This window comes from Paramisgurnus dabryanus, chromosome 1 (genome assembly GCF_030506205.2).
Source record: "Paramisgurnus dabryanus chromosome 1, PD_genome_1.1, whole genome shotgun sequence".
Classification (NCBI taxonomy): Eukaryota; Metazoa; Chordata; class Actinopteri; order Cypriniformes; family Cobitidae; genus Paramisgurnus; species Paramisgurnus dabryanus.
In genome coordinates, this window is record NC_133337.1 from 47,319,533 (window position 1) to 47,346,530 (window position 26,998).

Below are 26,998 nucleotides of genomic sequence, written 5' to 3' on the forward strand. Positions count from 1 at the left end.
TGTATGTCTGCAGCCTCACTGTCTACTCAATGACAGTGTCATGTGAGTGTCATGTGATTGGGGTATCTAATGGTTATTCCAAACCCGTTCTGTTCCTTCAGGAAAATCTCTTGGAAAAATTCAGTCCTCTGTTAAGAAAGTTTGCAAACTCAAATAGTGTAAATATTTTGCATATGATTAAAAGATTATATTACCATGGGTGCTTTTTCCAAATTGGCATTCACATGAAAGTTGCGCACCGTATTGTTCTGTTCAGGTCATTTGCAGAATTTTCAAAGGATGCAGAAATGGCAAAAACACTCCTTCTGGGCACCACATACACATTTTTGACATAGTTTCCTTGTTAAGTATTACCACAGACACTAAATTGCTTTTGTCTGTGCCGCACACCATAGTACACACAAAGGCAAACCAAGTCATAAAGTTTCCTAGCTCCTTTAGAAAAGCCACACTATCAGTAGCAAGAACCTTTAGCTGAACACTTTCATCCCACTGAACAGTGTAATGTCTATGGAATGAGTTTTTTTAAAAATCCTGTCCACCTGTATGAACAGTCCTTGAAAAAACTTTGCTGATGAAGATGATGCGTCAACTTAAGATATAAAAATAAGGTCCTTTCATATTTTAGATTAAAAGAGTAGTCCCACTGGGGCCCACTGACTTTTCATATTAGGAAAATGGGTGAACTACTGTTTAAAGGTGCAGTGTGTAATTTTTAGAAGGATCTCTCAAAATAATATTAAAAACTATATTATCAGGGTTGTATAAAGACCTTTCATAATTAACCGTTATTTTTTTATTACATTAGAATAAGACGTTTTATCTACATACACCGAGGGTCCCCTTACATGGAAGTCGCCATTTTGTGCCGCCATGTTTCTACAGAAGCTCTAAACGGACAAAGTTTTTACTTAGTTGTCTCCAACGGTGATATGTTTGTCCTGTGGCGACTACTGTAGCTTCTCTAAGCATTTTAAAACCGAGGGGTTCACCACTAAATTTACACACTGCACCTTTAAATTAGGTTAAATGTTCATGTAATTTTGTTTTGATGTGTATCGTATTCTAGTCATGGCTCTGCTGTCCCATTCTAATGCAAGTATTGTGCCTACACTTGAGAATGGGTTGACCTATAAAACTGTCGTTTACCAAAGTCCCAACCCCTTGGGTTGGTTCAGTTTGTGGTTGGGAAAAATCTCAGTCTACAATGATTCAGTCAAAAGCTCTTCATGTAAGAATAAAAAAAAAGAACTTAAAACAATCTAGTGACATTTGACCCACGAATCCGCAAGGGCTGCACAGCCGCAGCCACAGAGGTGATGTCATCACAATGACAAAATCATCGTCCAACAAACACGGATGAGATTTTCCAACCCTTGCATTAATTTATTTATTTAACTTCATTTTCTCATAGCAGCACATTGTGGATTTTTGCTTTTCCCTCTGGTCAGAGTGGAAACAGTGAGCGCGTGCCAGCTGCAGGCGCAGTCTCGTGGCAGACGGCAGCGAGGGGCTTTTACAGCTCTGCTGAGTGAGAAGAGAACCAGTAAAAGGCTTTATGACTACAAGAGCAAATTCCTTATAGATGTCATAGCAGCTAAAGTTACACATTCAGTCTCTTGTGCGCAAATTGATGTTTTTAAATGAGAGATTGTGGTAAAAAATCTTTTTGCACCTTTAATTAACTATTTAAAAGTCATTATAACTATCTTGACAAGTGATGAGTTGATGTTACTTAATAAATCAAGTTGAATTTGCTTATAAGTAACAGTTAAAATCCAATTGATTTAACATTAAAAATGTAAGTTGAAGCTTATAATTACATGCACATTGTTTGTACTGTTTTAATATGTATGTGCATTGAAATAATTAAAATATTTTATTCCCAAAGTGGACATCTATAGTAAACTTTGCATACATGTTGACAGAAAGAGTGAAGGAAATCTTTTTGAAGAGCTTCACTGAAGCGCCCACCTCTGGCTGGATCTGGTTTGGAAGGGAGGAGTCCAGGCACAGTATTAAGGCACAAACCTGGTCTCTCTGTGCAAACACACCCATAGAAGGCAGTGGAAAGAGAAGGAACTGGAAAGGCCATTAAAGAGCAGCGGGCCACTTTATTATTCGTTTTCAGTGGAATAAGAAACAACAGCACTGATACCCAACGTGCAGGCATCCGAAACGGCGGCGGACGGCGTACTTTACGTAAAGGAATCGGATCTGTGTTTGACATTGCAGAAGATCGAGAAATATCTGCTTTAAATTTTCCTGTCAAGTAAGGGAAAGATGAAGAGCGTTACGAGCTGTGTCGGCACACTTGTGGTGCTGATACTGTGTCGGGTGGGAGAGATCGCAGAAGCGTGCAGTTGTTCTCCCGTTCATCCTCAACAGGCGTTCTGCAGTGCTGATGTCGGTAAGTGCGTTTCAACGTTTTCTAAACGCTCCTACTACGTCACAATGCGAATTCTTTCCCGCGGCGCGTGGCGAGTTCTTGTATGCGTAGCCTATGAAATCTATCAAAACAAATCTGCTAATGTCAATAATGAATGTACAATGAACTCTGTGTGCGCATTAACTGGCATCCAGAGCTTGTTTTCACGCCTAGGTGTTGTTGTTTTTCTTTGTTTACATACATTAGTTTGATTCAACGTGTTTATGTGCAAAACTTTATACACGTTTGTGAAAGTGCATACATAATTGCACATCTAACATTAAGAACAGTTCATTAACAATGAACCAATCACACATATTAAAGTTTGGGGCACTAATAATGATGTCTATAACCACAACCAAAGCTGTTGTATCATATTGCACAATCATACGATATTCTTCTAAGGGGCTATTTTAATTATTATGATCAGTGGTGGAAAAATATATACTGGGGGGCCTTGCTGGGGACATTTCATACTTGAATTTTTAAAAAATATATCAACTTTAAAAAATCCCATTATGTTTCCAAATTTGGATAACACATAGGGTATTACATGTAACAAAGGGGGGGGGGGTAAATTGTAATCTACTTTTACGCAAATATTTTACTTTCCAGCATGCATCCAGTATAGGAGAGCTATCTTTGTTGTCATTACACACCAGCACACATTGCTGCATCAGAACGACATTTTAAGGCTTGTTTACATCTCTGTTTGTGTCTGGCGTCTCCGTTTTATTCTCTGTTAAGGCTTCGAGCCTCAATATACAGAGCCAAAGCGGTATCCTTTAAAAAACTAATTTCCTGTTGGGAGAATGTTAGCGAGATGATGTTTTGTAAAACGAAGAATGTGGATGTGGCACAGATGTCTGCCGGGGTAAACAGCATGATACATTCACACCATTCTGCTGGCCTGTGGATTCACACTGATTCACTGTCTAGCTGCTTGACAACAAAATGATCTGCGGTCATTCACTATATATAATGTCAATGAGTATAGGACTAAATTAAGATCTTAGTTTCTTCATAAAGAAAGGGGATTTCCGTTATGTTGTTGTGCAGTAGCTTATTGGGTGATAAAACAAAACAAGGTTATGGGTTTAATTCTCATTCAGTATTTTTGTCTTCTTATGTAAAAATCTTATGACAGGATTTGAGAAATAAAATTATGTATGATATGTCGAATTATATTAGATACAGGAGTGGTTTCCCAGACAGGGATTATCTTAAGACAGGTCTAGGCCTTAGTTTAATTATGAAATATAACTAGTTTTAACAAACATATCTTACTAAAAACATTACTTGTGTGTATTTTGAGGCAAAACAAAGGGCACTGATGTATTTATAGATATGTCAGTGCAAGCTGTTTTCAGTTTGGACAGCTCTTATATTTATTTTAGTCTAAGACAATATTTCCTAATTAAACTAAGGCCTAGTCCTGTCTTAAACTAATCCCTGTTCGGGAAACCCCCCCATAGGGTTTAGATTAATCCAGGACGAGGCCTTGGTTATATTAAAGGTGACATAGAATGATTGAACGGGGTATTTATCCTTGTTCTGTGATGTGACATGTAGACAAAAAAATTTGTTTGGGTCTGTAATTCCTTAGAAGCTTCCTAAAAACCTCTCTCAGATAGCTCTATTAGGGTGGGGGATTTTAAACAAGTGGTTTTGCACCTATTTGGCTCCCAGTACTGGCTTAACATGCAATCTCATTACTGATTGGCTGACTTTGCTGCCACTCAAAAAATGTAGCCAATTATTTTAAAGTGGAGGGGCAGTGAGATGCCTGTGATGTTATAAGCATCAGTTTTTCAGATTGGGCCGTTTTCTGGCTGATATTTCTAAAAGAGGAATTTCTATGAGATTGAGATGTTTAGCATGTCTAGCACTTTTTGTATGTTCGTGAATGCGGGTAGACTACCATTATTCAACAAAGACAAGGTCAAAATGGTTTTTCATTCTCTTTCCCCTTTAAGACTTTTAGCCACAGGTGGGACTTTTGGCATTACATATTTAAAATTATAATTTCTTAGTCTTAACCAGCACTTATATTGACAAACTATATATCGTTGGAAAGCTCTCAGATTGAGATCTTTATATTTTGCAAAAAATAATGATATAGTACAAGTCATTTTCTAAAAAAATTTCACCTGTCAACGGGTGGGCCCAAGTTTTTTTTTTAACATTTATCATTAGATATATCATATAAACCTGAAATAATCTTGACAAACTATATATCATTGGAAAGCTCTAAGAATATAGTTTTCATATTTTAAAGCCATTTGATTTATAATTCTTATATCCTATTATACATCTTCAAAAATCGTGACAAATTTTATATCACTGGAAAGCTCCAAGAATTTTATATTGAATATATTTCAAAGCCTTTTTTCATTAATAATCATGCAGTGACAGTAAATTATTCATTTGTGATTTGTGAGTATGCCGCAAACCCTTGACACCTAGTTAGTAAAACCACTAAAAGTGTGACAAAAACCTCATTGTTTGTGATTTTAACTTGAAATTGAGACTCACAGAGTTAAAAAAATTGTTTTTATGGGTTTTTAATATAAAATATATATATTCTTTATTGCATTATTTTTATTTAAAAAATAAACTTAATAAACTACTATAACTATTTTTTATTTAAAGGTGCAGTGTGTAGATTTTAGTGGCATCTAGAGGTGAGGTTGCGTATTGCACCCCTCCCTTTCGAATCACATGGAGAAGCTATGGTAGCCGTCACAGGACAAACATGTCATCGTTTGAAGCAACGAAGTGACAAATGTGCTCTATAGAAAAGTTTGTCCGTTAAGGGCTACTATAGAAACATGAAGGCACAAAATGGCGCCTCCCATGTAAGAGGACCCGCGGTGTGTGTAGATAAAAACATCTTATTCTAAGGTAATAAAAACAATACAGTTTATTTTGTAAGGTTTTTATACAACACTCAAAACACAGTTATTTATATTATATTGCATTGCTGTATAAAGATCCTTCAAAAATTTACACACTGCACCTTTAATATTCTCTAAGATCTTAATTTGTAGGTAAATATCACCTTTTCACCTCCCAACCAAAAGGGAGGAGTTAAAGGGTTAAAGTAGTTTTTACAAACAAACCTTACAAAAAAACAATACTGGTGTGCATCTTGAGACAAAATGATGGCATTGATATATGTTAAGATATAATGGTACAAGGTGTTTTCAAATTAAGGTCAAATTAGTCTTGAGGTTATTCCTAATGCTCAAAAAATCATACATTTTTAAAGAAACGTGTTTTTCTGTTTTTATACTTAAAACAAGACAATCGTGATTAGGGAAGTTTTCTTTTGCAAAACATTGAATACACAAACAAAATTGTGCAATGCAAGTGAGGCAGAGAATAAAGAGAACTATAAAGAAGTGGGAACGGAAGAACAAGAGAACTACTGACTAAGATCTTGACTTCCTGTGCAACTGGTCTCTATTTCATATTTGTCTGAGATGGAGAAAACTGAGGGATAAAAAATTGCAAGAATGTTTTGCATCCCACAGGGGTTTTCCCTCCCAGTTCATGCTTAATTCAAGCACTGTCTAGAGATGGTTAGCTTGGTATGCCTGCTGCTGGAACCGAACCCAAGTCCTCTCTCAGGCCGGTAATAGAATTGAAGACAAATGCACACAAAGTGTTTTGAAGGGCTTATGCAGTGCAGCACGCACCTCCTGCAGAAACCATCTAAGAGCATCTGGCCGACAGCTCTGGAAGTGCCAGAGAGGAAAAAGCTATGAAAGTCAAAGACCTTTTGGAAATATGCATGGCATTTTCGAAACGGTGAGAAAAGTGCACACTTTGGCTGCGGATCCCAGCCTTGCCTCAGTTCACTGGCTTTGAACCAGTTCTTCTTGAGTCAAGGCAGAAAGGCTTTTTCCATCTATTTGTGAAATGTCAACCTTAGTGCCTTTTCCTTTAGACAGTAGAAACCAACAGGCTGTTAGCAGGAAATGAATTCAGGCATCATATTTCTTGACAGAACCCGGTACTTGGCATATTAATAAAATAAGCAAACCAAATGCCATCATTTTTCCTTTGCGTTCTGTCAGTGTTCTGTAGTCTGTAATAAGCTTTATATGGGCAAACGGGTGGGAAATTTACTCAGACTTAGCCACACTTTGGACTAATGATACAAAGTCTGGTCCATCTATGTAGTTTATTCTGGCCGAGAATAAATATCTGACATGATTATATTACAATAATAGCATCAGCATCTGAAAAAATAAATCAAATAATCCGATTCAAATAAATGTGATGCTATTAAACTCGATAGGAATTAGGCAGTCAGTGAATGGACAGTGGGCACTACGTTAGCTTGTCATCAGAAGTAGCTCTGTTATTGTATTTACCTTGCGCAGAGTTCCCATGGGTCCTTGAAATCCCTAAAAGTTTGTGAGTCTGGGGGGGGGAAATCAAGGCCCAGGGAAGTTTTTGAAAATAAACATACATAGATACAGGTCATTAAAAGTGCTTGAATCTATTTTATGCAAGTTGTCTGGGAAAAATCCATATTATTCCCTGTGTAGTGTAAGATAATATAAAATTTTTTTATACTTTTTAAGCACACATGTTAAACTGTTCGCTTTAAATGCTTATATCTTCTGTATGCGAATGTTGATTCATACCAAAATGCTTTTTTGCATAGTTCATTTGTGTTTTACGTATGTAACTGTTGTTCCCTGAGAAGGGAATAGGGTGGCCATTCGTGCCAGTTCCGTCGGACACGTCCCGAACATGTTTTTGGGTTCGTTCTCCGGAAGTCGCGTTGCTCGATCGCATACGTGATCAAGGTTCTCACGTTTCTGTTAAAATACATTAGAAAATTAAGATTTTCTTTTTTTTTAAACATACAATCATTGTAGTTTCATTCTTACCTTGAAATGTTACAGTTGCTTTTCTGAAATTAAAACCGAAATATTAAACTTTGATGATGTATGCGGTCGACCAACGCGACTTCCGGAGAACGAACCCGAAAACATGTTCAGGACGTGTCCGGTGGAACTGGCATGAATGGCCACCCTAGAAGGGAACGAGGCGCTGTGTCTCCCTTGCCATACTTCCTGTGTCCCTGTAACGCCATCTTTGGCAATATTTCAGATAGCGATATACTTCCTGGCTCCTGCGCCACCCTGTCTTTGTCGTTAAGCCTCACCATTGGTTGAATTTGATATACATATTCAGACGCATTTACCCTTGGAGGCGAACCCAAAATGTCACCACAGTGATACAGCGCGAGTTCCCTCAAAAGGGTACTGTAAGAGGCTGATCACACCAACAGCGTTTATGGCATTAGCATGCGCCTTTTTTGTATGATATTCTATGGGCAGGGAGCGTTTGCACGCTGTTTATGCGTGCGTACGCCTTGCGTTTTTTGCCGCCAGCCGCAGCACGCGCTTTTGAAGAAACGCTGAGAGCGGAGAAGCGCCCGACGTTATTTGCATTTTCATTGTACAATCAAATGAGGGGAGAGGCGGGCCTTGTGGTGAGGGAAGTTTACAGTTGCTTTGAAGAACCGGACTCCACTCGCTCACTTTCTCTTGCTTGTTTGTGCACCTCTCACCCTCAAACAAGGTCAGAGCAAGCGTCCTCTTTTAAAAGTTTCTGCTAATATGACAGTTAACAGCAAAAGAGCGCTCACGCTTCAATATTTGATTGACAATACAGCTGACTCGGTGGTTGCTTTGCAATATAAAAAGCCGCATCGCACTGCTCTTTTTAAAAAAAAAAAAGAGGCAGTGCGTCGCGCCTTGCGTTTCCAAGCGTTTAAAGCGCATTTGGTGTAATTAGCCCCTAACAATGGATCTTTAAAGGTAACACAATGTAACCTTGCTCTCACTTGAAATGTGTCCCCACATTTAGTCCTTGAGGGTATTAAGATTTCCCACACAAACAACAACACACTTGTTTGGTGACATTAATTTCGTGTCAGCTCTTACAATTATAGTGCCCATATAAGGACTTCCTCTGTACTTCCTGCACTGAAATTGGCCTTAAAAGAAATAAAGCAAGATTGTTACATATGAATCTTTCATGTTTGAAAAAAAACTTTCAGAAAACTTGTACGTACTTGCGAAGTGCATTGGGCAAAGAAATAACTGCTTTTTTGAAACGTTGCCTATGTTGAGCATGATGAATTCAACTTTTACACTGTTAATAAATCAGAATGCATGAAATAGCTTTACACCCCCACCCTCCTTTATGTATGTCAGTGCTGTAGCTATGGCTTTGTGCGCAATGCCCTTACATACAGTATGGCTTGGCCTTGTGTGACCCAACTGTTTGCTTTAAAAAAGGTGAACGTGTCAAAAAATATAAATAAAAATGACTAGGGCAACACCGCCGCAGCAATGAATGCAGTCTCTTTTTCTGCACAGCCAAAGAAAGCTTTGAGATATAAAAAGTGCCTTGCAACTTTAAATGGCATCATTTTCTTTGTGGGGTTCCCAGGGTTGTTTAAATATAAAGTAAGGTGCCCAAATAATGACCTAATAACACTGGCCATCATCTCCAAACAATGCTAATCTGTTAAAAAGTGTTCAGATTCAAAACGTGGTCGTGGCCGATCCCTTTAAGGCAAACCGTGTGGCGACCATTCGGATTTCATATCTACAGTATGACCTACATATACTGTAGGTCAGATGGATCATAGAGAGGATCAGGGTGTGGTGCTACACATTCCTGAATATAAAAATGGTGGATTACTTTGGGAAAGGCTGAGGAACTTTTAAATTGAAAAAAAAAAATACTAATGCAGGATGCCAAATTCCCCTCTGCGCAAACATTTCTCATCAGAGCACAGGTAGCCCTTTGTAAAGTCGGAGTGTACCAACAGGCCATGTGTAGTGGAACCAGAGATTTTTGATGGTGGTACTTGGGCGCACAACAACAACGAAGATCTTTCATGGAGAGTACAAGGGAACAATGTTGTAAGGGAGCAGACCAACAATGTGGCCAACATTTTTTAACATTTACATGCCACCATGTCTAGCTGATAAGACTAAAGCTGTGTGCACACCGCCAGCAAATAGCAACGGCGGAGAAACATGATCTCATTCATTTCAATGGAATCATGGCGATTTCTGGCGACACAAACAACAGCAACTATTGATGGCAAAAAGTGGGCGTGTTCAGCTAACCGTCTAAGTTGAGAACAGTTGAACTTTAAGCAAATGATGAGCAACTTTCGGGAGCGACAACCAATTAGAGTGAAGTATTAAAGTTCATGCCATCCATCTTTTGCTATTTACTGAAAGGATGTTTACTCGTTTGTTTAGGATATGTAAAAACTCGCAAGTTTTTCATAAAGATGGCTTGTCGTCTACATGTAAACAACATAAACGCAAATCTGTGATAACGGTGACGTTATGTGCATGTGTTAATTCACACCATAGCCATGATCGAATATAACCAAAACAGCAATTGGTTAATCCAGGGTCACTTTTAGTAATAAACCTACCTCATCGTCCGTCTAGGGTTGTCACGATTATGAAATTTGGCTGACGGTTAATTGACTACTAAATTGTGCCGATAATGATGATTAATTGCCTGTTTTGGTGCTTTGACAGTTATGACGATTAATTGTCTGTTTAAATTCTTTGACATTTAATTCTAATAAAAAATTTTTTTTAATGAAACAATTTCCACACAATGTTATGATTATTATAATTAAATATTTTGCAAGGTTTACCTGGCAGTAAATATTAATACACATAACATATATTTAAAAGTAATCTGATAAGGTCTCATTTATACAGAGGCTGCAGCTCCCCCTTGTGTTTTTTAGAGAGATGTGCAATCATTGCGGTGATCTGAAATCATCGCGATGAGGTCAAACAATCGCAATAAGACGGTTATTTAATCATTGTGATGTCCCTACGTCCATCTACAAACTGCTTGATGCTTTCGCCATCTGGATTGTTCATATATATTGCTCTATATATAAATGTGTATGTGCGCAGGCTTGTAGTGTTTCTTTAGAAAGTAACATTGCCATCTACTGGCCTGGCATATGTAATACAGGGGATTTAGTCATCTGTGCGGAAATCTTTGCAAACTTTTCTGTTTTTCACTACTTTGTTACATAAACTATGTTTTCCCATAAGCTACCTGAAATAAATAGTTCAGCCACCGACATTTTAAGTAGGTGAAAACCCTTTTAAGGGCCTGTATTTGTTGGTTTGTTATAAGCGTTTAATGTTTGTGTGACGAGATTTAATGATGTGTTCCAGGTTTATTAGCCAGGTCATTGATTTTAAACATACCTTGTTCTCAACCAGAGCATTGCTGCTTTGATGTCATAGCTATAGGAGAAATATCTTGTCTCATCTCATTTCATATAAAAAGTTGCTTCTTAAACAATTACCATCTTCTTTACTGGCTCATTGAAATTTGACAGGACAGGAAACACTGCCACATTTAAGACTAAAGCAACAAACACTAAAGGAGAATTTATACTCATTTTCTTTAGAAAGTAAAGATTGTTAGACAGAATTTGAGATTTGTTAGTAGATCTGAGCCCTCTGGCTTATCTTGGCCATTAAGAGCATGGAAGGAGTTAAGATAGATTGTTAGTTGGAAAATATCTAAAAATACTTAAATATGTAAACCTTTCAATGGCACCACATGCTCATTGCCATCACCCTGTGAATGCACTTCATTATTTTCCCTAAACATTCATTTGTTTTTATTGTTTGCCACTTTGTTTTCTGGATTGCATGCAATGTGCTGCAGTTTGCATCAGATTTTCATGAGAACGAGAATTTCGAAAGCAACATGTCGACAGTTCCCCTGTTTGGGCACTCCTCTTTGCTGCAAATGGTGTGAAATATTGATCTTAAGACATAGAAACATCCTGCATGTACAGTATTTTGATAAAATAGGAAATGAATGACATTTCTAGTCAGCAAACCACACTTAGATTAGCATTGCTCATCTTCCTGCCACTCCCTCTCTGTGTGTTTATGTGTTTGAGGTAACGGCACTGGGCATAGGCCGACCGGTAGTTGTCCGGACCGCACCTTTTCCTTATTGGTAAACCTCAGAGTCTTTAAACTTGCAAAACTTTTCTTGTACTTGCAATGATGACAATGCAGATAAAACCGACAATTTAACCAGCATAAGCTATGAGTGGAAAGTTACATTGACCAACACAATCTCACAACACAATATGTGAGCATTTTACGAGGTGGCGAATTTGTATAATTTCGTGCAGTGTCATTTGCACATTTCAGTAAAATTTTTGTTTTATATTCATAAAATAAATATGTTTTCCTGTGAGATAAGGTTGATGAGATTTATTTTTATTGTGAAGGGTCTCAGTGTTTTGTTCAAATATTTTTTACCAACACTCCACTGCTTGTTTGTATGTCCGGGTTATTCTCAGTTTTCACTCTTGGTGCCATAGAAATCATGGGTGTGTTTGACTTCTGTTAGCACTCCGTAGACTGATTCGTCTAAAGTATTGCAAGACTAATTGAAAAGGTGTATACTTTTTTCATTATTTGTGATACTCTGATGTCATACGCATCAATATAAGCAGCGCTGCACCCAGAAGTAGTACATGAAGCATCTAGCATGTCACTCTGTTGTTGCTTCTAACAAGCCAAACAGTGGGTTTACATCATAATGTAAGGCCGGTGACACACTGGCAGCTGCGTCTTGTTTTCTATGTCTATACCACTGATGGGAGTAGTAACGCGTTACTGTAATTACACTACATTTAGCGGTAACGAGCATGTAATGCAGTATTTTTTTGAATTAAGTAACGCAGTTACAATTACTGAAATTAAATGAGTTTGTTACTCACGTTACTCTATTTTGTAAAACATTAACACTTGCAGACAAGACATTTCTGATCTAACATTGCAGGACAGTGGTGGACGGCGCCATGAATCATTAAACTTCAATTTTAACGCATTATATATTTTTAATGTAAACATACAGAATATTTGTCTAAATGGTCTAAATGACATACAGAAATAAAGTAAGCTTACATATTAAGATAATTTATAACAAAAATATTCAAAGGCTGAATCTTAAAGGGACAAGTAGGATTTACCCCCATCTAGTGGTGAAATTGTATTTTGCATTCAAACGAATAGTGCTCTCTAGCACCTCGCTTTTCCAAATGCGTGTTGCAACTACGGTAGCCGTTATGCAATCACTGATCTCCTTGTCCATTGCAGCTGGTTCCAGTAGCGCCTCACTGCAGAACACGACATCCAGGGGGCGGGGTTGGATTTAGATCCAGGGGCGGAGCTGGATCCCGATCCAGAGATCCCATTGGTCGCCAGTTTTACCACAAGACACGTCATACACGTGTTGCTGCTTACCATTTCCGCATTAAGTCGTAACTAAATTAAGTTATTATTTTGACATAAAAACTAACTTTACTTATGACTACAATAAAAGTAGTGCCTTTAGGGTGAAATGTAAGTTTTTTGCTATAATGTTTTGGAGTAAAACATTTCGGGTAAGCCTACTATGAGTAATCTTACCACATGCAGTTTAAGACCTATGAATGGATACAGTATTAATATGCATAATTATTAAAATATATAGGCTATGGCATGTTATTTAGAAATTAATAAATTGAATGTTTATCTTGTATGGACTTTGAACTTGTTTTAACACGTCTTTGCTTACAGCCATTAGGAAACAGGTTTCCCTCGTAGATGGTTTACTTTTTTTTTTAATTTGCTAATAAAAGATATCAAATAAATTTGTTTTTATATTTACTCGTATAGGAATAGCTGTGTTATAAGTGGGATAATGTACAAATAAATCCCTTCAGTGATATCAAACTGTCGGGAACATGTCCGTACCTCCCCTTACACCTAACTGTGATACTTTCTAAATTATGAATCTTTCTCAACTATATTATTAATCAAACGTACACTTAAATTGATAAGAGCAAACGTTGGTGACCACAGGTTGCAACTAATTGCGGGCTGCAACAACGCAAATATACTGGTTCATTTGGTGCAACAAAGTATAAAAAGTGGGAGGAGTTGGATCTAGATCCAACCCCGCCCCCTGGATGTTGTGTTCCCCAGTGAGGACCATCTCGCTGGTTCACGTGTTTGAATGAAAACGCGTTGTGGAACCGCGTTGGTAGGCTAGTGCTTTTTTTCCATCTCTGTTATTATAGTTTATCAATACAGCGGAACGACATGGAAGCCACCTTGGACTTACCCGTTCAATGTAAAAACTAAAAATAAAACAGCCATATGAAGAGTGTAATACTAAAAATAACATTACATTTAATACCCAAGAGATGGAAGATTTATTGGTTGCCATCTACCTCAGTTAGGTCTGTAAGTGGTGCTGTAAAGGTGGGAGTCGAGGAGTTTTGGGGCTTTCAGTGAAGTGGTCGACTTGGGTTCGGCTCTGGTCGTGATTGCTAAAAGTCGTATGGAAACTGAGGATGTGGCGAGTATTTGTGGTGGGTATGTTTTCATGGAAACTATGACATTTTGATTATGATATGTGCATATGTAAGAGAGCGTGGAAGTCATCCGTGGTGGCAGCGGGCGTTGTGGGATATGCATGATTATCGGGCCACGGGAATGTGGGTCAGTCAGGAGAAATGGACCAGCGAGAATGAAGCTGAAGGTATAGCGGTGCCTACAACATCACTGTGTTTGAAAAGAGAGACCATGAGCTGCCACTAACCCTTTGATGCTTTTGAAGTGTATTTTGAGTCAGTTGCACCATGCATTCAGGGTTTTAATGTAAGCCAGTGCATGAATATGCTCTTTGTTAACCACACATATACACACACATTGGTTTTTCAATCATGGGGGACTTTTCTTAACCCTAACCTTAAAGAAAGCTTTATGAAATTTAAAAAGGCATTATTTATTATGTTTAAGCTGTTTTCTATTTTTACAAATTGGTTACTTTAAAGTCCCCCTAGTGAATAATCGTTTCCCTTAAAATTATGTATATGATGTATATTACGATGTCTGACTCTAAAGTGATAGGCCCTCTTCCTGATTTCGTTTTTTCATGTTGTCACACTTTAATGTTTCAGATCATGAAACAAATGTAAATGTTAATCAAAGATAACACAACATGTGCTTTTTAAATAAAGTTTTTTATTATAAAAGGAAAACAAAATCCAAACTCACACTGTGTGAAAGCGTTTGCCCCTAAATCCGATAACTGGTTGGGCCACCCTTAACAGCAACAACTGCAATCAAGTGTTTGTGATAACTTGCAATGAGTCTGTTACAGTGTTGGGGAGGAATTTTGATCCACTCACCTTAGCAGAATTGTTGTAATTCAGCCACATTTTCCGGGTTTTCGAGCATGAATCGCCTTTATAAGGTCATGCCACAGCATCTCAATAAGATTGAGGTCAGGACTTTGACTAGGCCACTCCAAAGTCTTCATTTTTTATTTCTTCAGCCATTCAGAGGTGGACTTTCTGGTGTGTTTTGGACCATTGTCCTGCTGCAGAACCCAAGTACGCTTGGGATCACGAACAGATGGCCGGACATTGTCCTTCAGGATTGTTTTGGTAGACAGCTGAATATTTTTGGTTCCACTTATCACAGCAAGTCTTCCAGGTCCTGAAGCAGCCCCAGACATCACACTACCACCACCATATTTTACTGTTGGTATAATGTTCATTTTCTGAAATGCGGTCTAAGTTTTACGGTAGACGAAATGGGACACACACCTTCCAAAAAGTTCAACTTTTGTCTCATCAGTCCACAGAGTATTTTTCCAAAAGTCTAGGGATCATCAAGATGTTTTCTGCAAAAGTGAGACAAGCCTTTATGTTCTTTTTTCTCAGCATATTTTCCAGACTGAGTTACTTAATTTTTGATTTGTTCCTCAATGTCTTTGGATCTCAACATGATGTGTAGCTTTTGATAATCTTTTGGTCTACTTCACTTTGTCAGGCAGGTCCTATTTAATTGATTTCTTGATTGCGAACAGGTGTGGCAGAAATTAGGCCTGGTTGTGGCTAGAGAAACTGAACTCAGGCCTAGTCCACACGGACACGGGTATATTTATAACCGGAATTTTCCCTAAAAAAATCCCTAAATAATCCCCTAAATAAAGCAAAATTGTCACTTTCTATTTGGTCCCAAAAACTTCCGTAAAATTGGCAGAGGCTTCTATGTGAACAAAAACACTGTAAATGTTCTGGGATCGCTCCCGTAAAGAGGACACATTAACCATTAATCGTAACATTCACAGAAATCATTCTGTGTTAACAACAAGAGGCAGAATCAATGCCGTAAGGGGCGTGCCGTATGAGGATGCAACAAGCAGTTATGGTTCAGCTCTTTGACACAGGGATTTAAACGCAGATCAACATTCACCACGAGAAATGTTGGCAAACTGGACTGCAGCAGAGATCAGGGAGCTCATCACTATCCATGCTCAAGCTGAGATCATTCACCAGCATGACCAAACAGCGCATCACACGCTCCTTATGATCTTGTCATAAACAAAAATGCATGCGCGTGGTTTCTCGAGAGATAAATCACGGATAATTAGCAAACTTCAGTAGCTGTTGGAAAAAACCTACCAGTGCAGAACTTTAAATACGTCACATGTCTTTCCAGGATCTTTGTGTGTAAATGCACACACAGATTCCAGAAAGTCATTGGCAATGTGAACGATCCTGAGACAAATCCCGGACGCATTTTCCATGTATTTTCCGTAATCTTTGTGTAAAAAGGGCTTTAGTGTTTGCCATGTGGCATTAAGGATGTAAAACAGTTTATGGCAAAACTGGTCAGACAGATGACATGACCTAATTTAATCATGAAAGGAACTTTGAAGTCGATATTGATGTTCAGTTGGACAGTGTCTTTTCGGAAAGGGTTGGCATATGGGTCTCAGAATGACCCATATAAATAAAAGGAAGTCTTGACATACACAGAAAAGCATGCAGTTTAAACGGGATAAGGAGAGGGGGACTATCGTTAACTTTAAGAGTAATGAATCCTTCATATACCCAGCCCATAAAGTAAACCCATGGGTGTAGAATAATGACTGCAAGACAAGCAGAAAGTATGCGAATGTGCTTTTATTTTATGTCCCTACATCTACACCTATATTCTTGGACTCACAGTTTCCATGGTGCCTTGTTATATTTCACAATAAGGGTCAATTTTTTTATTAAATAAATAAGCTTTTCATTTAAATAAGTATGGTTTGTTAAGACAAGACAATATTTGGCCTAGATACAACTATTTCAAATGAGATCTGGAATCTGAGGGTGCAAAAAATCTAAATACTGAGAAAATTTACTTTAAAAGAATGTAGTACGCATATTACTTATGATAAATACATTTTTGACATAGTAACAGTAGGAAACGTACCAAATACCATTATGAAACATGATCTTCACATTATATTCTAATGATTTTTTTTTATAAAAATCTATACTTTTCACACATACAATGTATTGTTGGGTATTGGTACAAATATACCCATGTAACTTTTGTGGTCCAGGGTCACATTTCTGTCTCTCTCAATCTTGGTGATATATTTCTTTGTCAATGACAAGTTGTGTACATTTACAGTACAGTACCGTCAAAAGTCTGGAAACAATTTATTCAAAATATTTCCCATGATCTTAAAAATATTGAATTCTGAAGGTGTATGTTTAAAGGTGCGAAATTACTTTTGTAGACAAAATATAGTTGTGTCATACATATACATTTTTTAAAACATATTTAACCTCCTAAGATCTGGACATACGTGGAATAACATTTTTTGTTGTTTGCACCATAATACCTAATTCTGTGTAACTGGAACCTGTTGTACACAAACATGGACAATTACACTGCTTCTTGTTTTAAGAAAAATATTTGATTGTTATATTTATTGATTCTGTTTAACCCCAACATAGCTGGAAGGAATCGGAAAAAGACAAACCAAAGTTTGGATCTTAGGAGGTTAAAACATATTTCATTTCTTATTGGAAAACAAAAATGTTTTTATAAAAATATTGTTTTGGAAAAGATTACTTAGATATTAGATACTTAAATATTGTAGAAAAGCAGCCAATAAGAGCCCAGCATAGATGTGAACTCCTTCATTACGTATAAAATGCATCTCATGGTGAATAAATCTCACAAGTACGATTTTGCAAATTCAAATTCTGATTGATTTAAAATGAATTTATTTTGATTTATTATAGTATTATTCTATAATGTGAAAAAATATAAGTAAAGAACAAGCAAGATTTTTTTATCAGTCAAATAAAGTATCGGTACAATTCCTTGGGATTCAACCCATGACCTTGTTGCTGCTATTGCCACACTCTACTAGTTGTGCTACAGGAAGACGTTACTATCCCAGAGAATTTAAGCAGCAGGTTTAATTCTACTTGTAAAATCCAGTTTGTCTCATAAATTCTGCTCGATTTGTGTCTCCCATTCATTTGCCTAAGTAGTTTTGCAGAAATGTTCCTCAGCATTGCTTGATTAAAACAAGCTGTCCTAACAAAACACACAACGGATCCAGACAGCTGGCAAAGCATATTGATGATACGGAAAGAGCGTCTGTTTTTCAAAGGACAGTTTTGGACAAAAGGTGGAGTTACATGGCTAATATGTTAATCCTTCAGAGCTTCTGACCTTAGGTCAGTTTACCGAAGATGTATTTTGGCAAGAGCTCATTGGTTAGACTGTAAGACCTGCAGCTGTAATGGGAACCTTGGTTTACAAGACAGCTGCTACAGATGAAGGCCTACTTGAGAAGCTGTCTTTATTCATTTGCATCTGCACTTGATTAACATGAAGCTGTGAGCTGTACATCTTTTTGTCGTCTTTAAAGCTTTTTTGTTTTTTCTGGGTTCAGTTGATGAGACGCTGTTTCGACACACAAACTGTCTTTGGGTGTATTTCCTAACCGAACGTGACTAAGAGTGTCTTGAATTCATGCATTCATTTATGGTTATATCATCTGATGGGTCAAGACACAAAATGGTTGCCAGGTCCATTCTGATAGAAAAACAATGCAAATAATAAACTTTTACTTTCAGTCATACAGTAGTTGTTTTAAAACAGTTTTTAAAGGTGCATTGTGTAACTTTTAAAAGGGTCTCTTGACAGAAATGCAACATAATATACATAACTATATTATCAATGGTGTATAAAGACCTTACTGATAAAACTTTAGTTGAAACAAGAATATCACCAAATTAATTAAAAACCGCATCTTCTCTGTTCCATGATAAAATATCAGCATACTGGAAGGACACGAGGGTGAGCAAATTATGACAGAGTCTTCACTTTTACACCAACTATTTCCATAACTTGCACGCTGTGTTTCCGTCGAGCACTTTGGTGAAGAAATAACAGCCGTGTTAAAACGATTAAGGAAAATAAGAGTGTATATGTATATAAAAGGCAAAAGATTAAATGAGTCAGCTCAAGGTTGTCATGCGTCCCCGCCACATGTTGGCTGACCCGACAAAGAAAGCTAAAGAAAAAACGTACAGCTGCAAACGCTCAACTCACAGGAAATGGGATTTGGGTTTGGGGGCACGGCTCTGTGTATAAGAGAGACCTCTCACTGCTGTTTAGACAAGACCTCAGATGAGAGGTGGCACCACACAAGAGTCATGCGTCTGTTTTCATCATGACTCGACAAAATGCTTTTGTGTCCTCGCTTATAGTGGTGAAAAAACAGTGGTGAGGTGGGAAGCTAAATTGACCTTTCGCTCAGCTGTTTGACGCCAAATGTATTTTTATTTTCTACCAAACATTTGAAAATTGAGCTTGATAAATACAGTCAGCATTACAGTGTGGAAAGCATTTTAGGTGTCTGCTCTTCATATAATAGAAAACACATGTGGTTATTTTGGGAAATAAAAGTATGTCAAACATATGGTGGGTCCTGTCGGAGCCGGTGGTGTAGTGGGCAGCGCTCCGACATGTGGTGCTTTCGCACGTTCGGTGAACCAAGTTCGATTCTCGGCTGGTGGTCATTTGCCGATCCCATAGCCCTCTCTCCTCCCTGTTCTTTCCTGTCCTCTCCTTAATCACTTTTTAAAAAAGTAAAAATGTATATTAATAAAAACATATGTTGGGTCCCACTTTTGGGTCGCAGGACTATTTTGAGTGGAGAGAGTGCTGTCAGAGAAACAACAAAACTTGAAACAAAATTTTTTAACAGTTTTCTGATGTGGGACTTTTATTTTGAAAGGCCAGCGTGAACTCAGTGACTGCAATCAAAATTATGTTGATAACGTTTTTTTTAGCATTTAGCTAAAATAACATCATCATCAATCTCTATTTTTTTGCAGTAATCAGGGCCAAGGTCGTTGGGAAAAAAGAAGTGGATTCTGGGAATGACATTTATGGGAATCCTATCAAACGACTCCAGTATGAGATCAAGCAGATTAAGGTGAGACACTTGATTATAAATTTAGTCTGTCTAGCTGTCTGTCAAATTCAATGTACAATTTAAAAAATGTATTTCCTTTAGATGTTCAAAGGCCCGGATTACCACATCGACTTGGTTTTCACCGCGCCCTCATCTGCCGTGTGCGGGGTGACAAATTTGGAAACTAATGGAAAGAAGGAGTACCTCATCTCAGGTAAAAGGGTCTTTTGTTTTGTTCTTTAAATAAATTATGTAACTTCAAGGAATAGTAAATTTTCTTAAAAAATCCAGATAATTTACTCACCACCATGTCATCCAAAATGTTGATGTCTTTCTTTGTTCAGTTGAGAAGAAATTATGTTTTTTGAAGAAAACATTCCAGGATTTTTCTCATTTTAATGGACTTTGATGGACCCTAACACTTAACACTTTTAATGCAGTTTAAAATTGCAGTTTCAAAGGACTTTAAACAATTTTAAACAAGGCAAAGGGTCTTATCTAGCGAAACGATTGTCATTTTTGGCAAGAAAAATAAAAAATGTGCACTTTTGAACCACAACTTCTCATCTTCCTCCAGTCCTGTGACACGCCAGCCCGACCTCACGTAATACATCATCACTTGAAGAGGTCACAGGTGACGTATGCGAAACTACCCCCCCAGTGTTTACAATTGTGGAGAAAGAGGACCGTTCCGACGTTGTTGTATGTGGAATGATACTAATAATGTCTTTGTGTCAGTTTATTGTTTAAAATGGTCCGCAAATGTGCGTTTCATATAACACATGACCTTTCCACGTCATTACGCAATTATGTGAGGTCGCGCTGGCTCGTCACACAGCTGGAGAAAGACGAGAAGTTGTGGGTTAAACGTGCATAGTTTTATTTTTCTTGCCAAAAATGACAATCGTTTCGCTAGTTAAGACCCTTATGCCTTGTTTGCGATCATTTAGAGTCCTTTGAAGCTGCAATTTTAAACTGCATTAAAACTGTTAAGCGTTGGGGTCCATTAAAGTTCATTAAAATTAGAAAAATCATGAAATGTTTTCCTCAAAAAACATAATTTCTTCTCGACTGAACAAAGAAAGACATCAACATTTTGGATGACATGGTGGTGAGTAAATTATCTAGATTTTTTTTTTAAGAAAATGGACTAATCCTTTAAGATGTTTAACTAGTACTACTTGCCATATACTGTACATCAGTTAAGGCAGTATGTTTTCAGAAAGGACAAAAGTTTACAAACCGTAGTGATATGCAGCGTGTTGGATTTATGGCGGCATTTTAATTTTCTTTTACTTCTTATGATCTTGCTGAGCAGGCAAGTTTAAAGGAAAAATATGAAGAATATAACAGAACGGTAAAAGATGAACACAGACATGTTCTGGTTTCCCCATCTCAAACCATTCCAGCATAACCCAAATTACAGAGCTGACAAGGCAGAAGGTCTGTGGAGGGTAGCAATTGGCTTCAAAAGCCAAAGTTTGAGAGGAGGAGGGGGTAAAATAATGAGAGAGCTGAATCCTGTAGCGCAGAATAACTGCTGAGGCTGCGATTTCAAGGTGCATATTCACTTTAGCATACTACCAAGTGTTTCAGAGCAGAAAGTTTATTTGATCACATTATTTCTATTCTAACAAGCTCTTTTCTTTTCTTTAGCTAGCTTGGTGTTTAGTATTTTAGCTTTCCATAATTTGGTTCAGTCATAACACAAAAGATGGCTGTCAGATGGGTACAATTTATTCCTAAACAAAACATGGCGTGGTAAATGTAGCAACTTGTTAACTTGTTATTTTATTCTTTTATTATGTCTGTTGGCCATGACTATCAGATGTTCGCGGTCTGTTCAGATTGTTTTGTCTGCACATTGTGTTTCAGGAAAGGCAGAGTCCAATGGCAAAATGCATGTGACTCTCTGTGACCTCATCATGCCCTGGGAGTCCATGAGTGCCACCCAGAAAAAGAGTCTTAGTCAGCGCTACGAGATGGGGTGTGACTGCAAGGTGACTTATGTTTCGCCTGTAGAAGCATAGTAATCATTATCGTTTCTGTTTATTGAGCTGGAATTCGTACATGTCTGCCTTTTTCAATGAATAGACATTGTGCAGTATGCTGTACTATTCACAAGACACTACTGTTACAAGAGGAGTAAATGGTATTGGACTATTACATTTAGATGATTTTACATCTATTTATTTAACAGATTCTTTCATCCAAACAACTTATAAATAACAAAGCATTTAAAAACAACTATTAAAAACATATAGGGGCAGTTTCCCGTACAGTGATTAGACTAAAATAAATGTAAGAGCTGTCCAAATTGACAACAACTTGCATTTTAAAATATATCAGTGCCCTTTGTTTTGCCTTAAAATGCACACAAGTAATGTTTTTAGTAAGGCAAGTTTGTTAAAACTAGTTCTATTTCCTAATTAAACTAAGGCCTAGTCCTGGTTTAAGCTGATCCCTGTCCGGGAAACCACCCCATAGTTGCCTATAATAGTCAACAACACTGTTTTTCTTTCTCTGGTTTTACTTTAATTAAAAATGGTTACTCTAGTTAAACCAGGGTTACCACAAACTAACGATAGTTTAACCATGGGTTTATAGGGATAGTTCACGCAAAAATGTCATTCCAAACTCGTAAGACCTCCGTTCATCTTCGGAACACAGTTTAAGACGTTTTAGATTTAGTCTGAGAGCTTGTTGACCCTTTATTGAAAATCAAGTAACGGTATACTGTCCATGTGGAAAAAGGTAATAAAAACATCATCAAAGTAGTCCATGTGACATCAGTGGGTCAGTTAGAATGTGTTAAAGCATAGAAAATAAATTTTTGTCCAAAAATAACAAAAATTACGACTTCACCGAGTCACTGCAGTCTCGTGACTCGGTTCACAACAAAGACAATGCTTTCTAAAGTTCATTTTTGTTATTATTGTACCAAAATGTATTTTCGAGAATATTATATACACTCACCTGAAGGATTATTAGCAACACCTGTTCAATTTCACATTAATGCAATTATCTAATCAACCAATCACATGGCAGTTGCTTCAATGCATTTAGGGGTGTGGTCCTGGTCAAGACAATCTCCTAAACTCCAAACTGAATGTCAGAATGGTAAAGAAAGGTGATTTAAGCAATTTTGAGCGTGGCATGGTTGTTGGTGCCAGACGGACTGATCTGACTGCTCAGTTACTGGGATTTTCACGCACAACCATTTCTAGGGTTTACAAAGAATAGTATGAAAAGGGAAAAACATCCAGTATGCGGCAGTCATGTTGGCGAAAATGCCTCGTTGATGCTAGAGGTCAGAGGAGAATGGGCCAACTGATTTAAGCTGACAGAAGAGCAACTTTGACTGAAATAACCACTCGTTACAACCGAGGTATGCAGCAAAGCATTTGTGAAGCCACAACGCACACAACCTTGTGGCGGATGGGCTACAACAGCAGAAGACCCCACCGGGTACCAAAGAGGCTACAATTTGCACGAGCTCACCAAAATTGAACAGTTGAAGACCGGAAAAATGTTGCCTGGTCTGATGAGTCTCGATTTCTGTTGAGACATTCAGATGGTAGAGTCAGAATACATTAAACAGATTGAGACCATGGATCCATCATGCCTTTGTTACCACTGTGCCGGCTGCTGGTGGTGGTGTAATGGTGTGGGGGATGTTTTCTTGGCACACTTTAGGCTTGTTTGTGCCAACTGGGCATTGTTTAAATGCCACGACCTACCTGAGCATTGTTTCTGACCATGTCCATCCTTTTATGACCACCATGAACCCATCCTCTGATGGCTACTTCCAGCAGGATAATGCACCATATCACAAAGCTCGAATCATTTCAAATTGGTTTCTTGAACATGAGTTCACTGTACTTAAATGGCCCCCACAGTCACCAGATCTCAACCCAATAGAGCATCTTTGGGATGTGGTGGAACTGGAGCTTTGTGCCTTAGATGTGCATCCCACAAATCTCCATCAACTGCAAGATGCTATCCTATCAATATGGGCCAACATTTCTAAAGAATGCTTTCAGCACTTTGTTGAATCAATGCCACGTAGAATTAAGGCAGTTCTGAAGGTGAAAGGGGGTCAAACACAGTATTAGTATGGTGTTCCTAATAATCCTTTAGGTGAGTGTATATAACACATGTAATAATGTAGGAAGGCACAAAGTAAGCAAATGCATTTTTGAACTAGATTCTAGCTAACGTGCAACCAGAGATGGAAAGTAGTTTTGGAAAACTTTTTCTTCACTACATTCCTAAGCATAAAATTTTATTTTTACTCAACTACTTTACATAAGTACAAGTAATTATTTTACTTTTAATACTTAAGAGCATTAAAAATCTATTACTTTCTTACTAATATTCAGGTAAAAAAAATTTGAGTAAAGTTAGAAAGTACTAGATGTTTGATGTATTAAATGTAATTTATGTGAAATGTAACTACAGCCGTGGCCAGAAGTTCTGAGAATGACACAAATATTAATTTCACAAAGTCTGCTGCCTCAGTGTTTTTAAATCTTTTTGTCAGATTTACTATGGTTTACTGAAGTGTAATTACAAGCATTTGCTGTGACCCAGAAGTTGATTGACAGCATGCCAGCGCTAATTGCAGAGGTCTTGAAAAGGCGGCTCAACACTGTAAATATTGACTAATATTACTTAATGTAATTATTAATAAAAGCGATATCGGACAGTTATTATTAGTGTGTATCACGATTTATCGTTACAACCCTATTCGTAAGTAAAAATATAATCATTTAGAACGATTTTTAAAACTATTTATCAGTATTGCCCATAGTGTACACCATGCTTTTAATGTAGACCATCCATCAGCATCACACACCCTGTTAACAGAGGTTGTTGTTTTTTCTACACCCAGATCACACGCTGTTCGACCTTCCCATGCGAGATCGTTGCCCCTGAGGAGTGTCTGTGGACGGATTGGGTGACAGAGAAGATCATTCACGGGCGCCAGTCCGACCACTACGCCTGCATCAAGAGAGGAGACGGCTCCTGCGCTTGGTATCGTGGAGCCGCTCCTCCCAAGAAGGAGTTTCTGGACGTGGAGGACCCTTAATCTGTCTCTCCCTCCCTCTCCACATCGCCCGATCCGAAGTTCTTACAAATATCATAGATAAGATGTAAGTTAATATCAACATAAAGACAAAACTCTACCAAATTGAAATGTTAAGGCTAGATTAGTGTAACGTCTTCATTAGATACAGACTGGAGTGAACTGGCACTCAGAAAACACACCCCATTGTGTGAGGGACAATCTTTAAATGAGAGCACTTTCTGGCCCCGACAGCGCTTAGATTTCTCTCTGCAAATAGGACTTCATGACGTCTATCATTTCTTGCAAAACTGCAGTCTCTCAATTTCTGGCATTTCGGTCCAAACCCACGTGGGGCGACAGTGACAGTATTACTTTTGAAGGTAGTGTAATTTCCATGCCAATTGGTCCAGATAAATGGTGAGGCGGGACTTCCCAGATTGTACGATATTATTCAAAGGCGTGCTGGGACCAGCAACTTGAGGAAAAAGGAAAATTAAAAACCAAAATCAATGAATTTGTGAGGGAAAGAAAATAGTGCTGCTGACCAAATTTACATAATGTTGAACTGTTGTATATGAAGCTGTTCCTAACTTTATTCATCCACGGCTTTACGTCACCATTGTGCGTATCTGCTTCATGGTGTATCCTTCCTATATACAGAAACGAAGGAATTACAATGTAAACATCTATTATCCCGACAACAGTTCTAGTGTTCATAAATTGTTTAGCAACATTACTCACTGATTTGATTTTGTTTAAATGCGCGTTTGATTCAAGCATCCCTAACTTGTTTTGTAAGTACGTCTGTTTTACTTTTCTAAATCTTCATTTTGTCTAAAACACACACACACGCGGTGAGTTTATCTGTCCGATTTATGCATTCATTCTGCCGGTAATGAGTTGAACTTGTTGCACTTTTTTAAGAATATTATTAAAAACAAAACCAGGCGTGCTTTCGCTTTTTGTAACTCCGCTTCTTTCACAATAGCACATTTAAATGCTTTCATGCTCATTTCATGCAGTTATTAAGGTCCCAGTGAGCTCCTTTACCTTGTGTATTGTTGTATAATGTGTCATTTGTTGATGTGCCCAAAAAGGTGCATGAGACTTTAGTTGCCATGGTAACGGGAAGACCCATAGTGTTGCTCGAGGTTGATTGGATTGGCATGCAATGATACAGACCTATAGCATGCTCCGAATCTCCGCATGGAAAGAGAAAACAGTGACATAGGTTCCTTTCTCCGGTAATGTCAATAAACTCAGGAGTTTATTGGCAGCTTGAGAGGAAAGCAGAGGGTGTATCCTGATTGGGCGTTACCAAGTCATGTGATTGACTAAGGGGTAAGGCATTAGTATACGAGTTGCTATGGTCTCCGTCAGGGTAAACCATGTGGTGAAGTTTGGTCAGAGTGAATAAGAGCGAGAGAAACTTTGTTTTGTATGTCAGATAGTTTAAAGGCATCACAATCATTGTATAAAATCAACACAGAGATAATTTGTATTGACAAAGGGACCGTTATTATGGGTACTTAAATTCATTCCTTATATTTTGGCTAAAAGTATTAAGCTTTTTTGCTTAAGTGTGATTTAAATTAAGATTTTTTTAAATATATCAATTTTCTCTTTATACCAGAATCATCATCATCATAAATAAACAAGCTTGAACTCTTGCGAATAGACTATATACTGTAGATCTACAAGGTTAATGTTTAACATCGAGCTTTAACTACTTAAACCGCTTTGTATTGTTACTGAACTTAAATGGCGTAAGTTAAATGATTTTGTTATCACGTTTTTACTTTTTTTAATATGTGTATACCTTTGATTTATATGATCATGGTGTTATTTTTACTTGTCTTTTGTCTTTCTCTTTACTGATTTTGCAGAAAAGTACAAGAATGTGAGCTCTTGTGTCTGAACCACATGAGTGAGTTTGTGGTAAAAAATCCAGACTATGCATGTGTTTGATACTTTCTGTAATTCCCATGTGGATGTTCACTTGACAGATAAATATACAGTATTACCAAATAAAACATTAAACTACACTCGACTGTCCCATTAGTATTTTTTTTAATCTATAAATATTCACATACCCACAGTAATAT

At 37.7% G+C, this 26,998-nt stretch overlaps 1 protein-coding gene across 1 annotated transcript; it reads left to right on the plus strand.

The window, feature by feature from the left end:
- The first annotated feature begins 2,025 nt into the window (after positions 1-2,025).
- On the plus strand, positions 2,026-26,938 carry timp2a (TIMP metallopeptidase inhibitor 2a). The gene is made up of 5 exons (XM_065262632.2): positions 2,026-2,410; positions 19,743-19,843; positions 19,925-20,036; positions 21,698-21,822; positions 24,717-26,938. The coding sequence occupies exons 1-5, from the start codon at positions 2,284-2,286 to the stop codon at positions 24,912-24,914; spliced, it is 663 nt and encodes a 220-aa protein (XP_065118704.1). The 5' UTR covers positions 2,026-2,283; the 3' UTR covers positions 24,915-26,938.
- The last annotated feature ends 60 nt before the right edge of the window (positions 26,939-26,998 follow it).

Excerpts from the sequence above, each read along its gene's own strand:
- timp2a (XM_065262632.2), top strand. The coding sequence starts at position 2,284 with ATGAAGAGCGTTACGAGCTGTGTCGGCACACTTGTGGTGCTGATACTG. Across the intron at positions 2,411-19,742 it reads GTTCTGCAGTGCTGATGTCG|TAATCAGGGCCAAGGTCGTT; the intron begins GTAAGTGCGTTT and ends ATTTTTTTGCAG. Across the intron at positions 20,037-21,697 it reads GAAGGAGTACCTCATCTCAG|GAAAGGCAGAGTCCAATGGC; the intron begins GTAAAAGGGTCT and ends ATTGTGTTTCAG.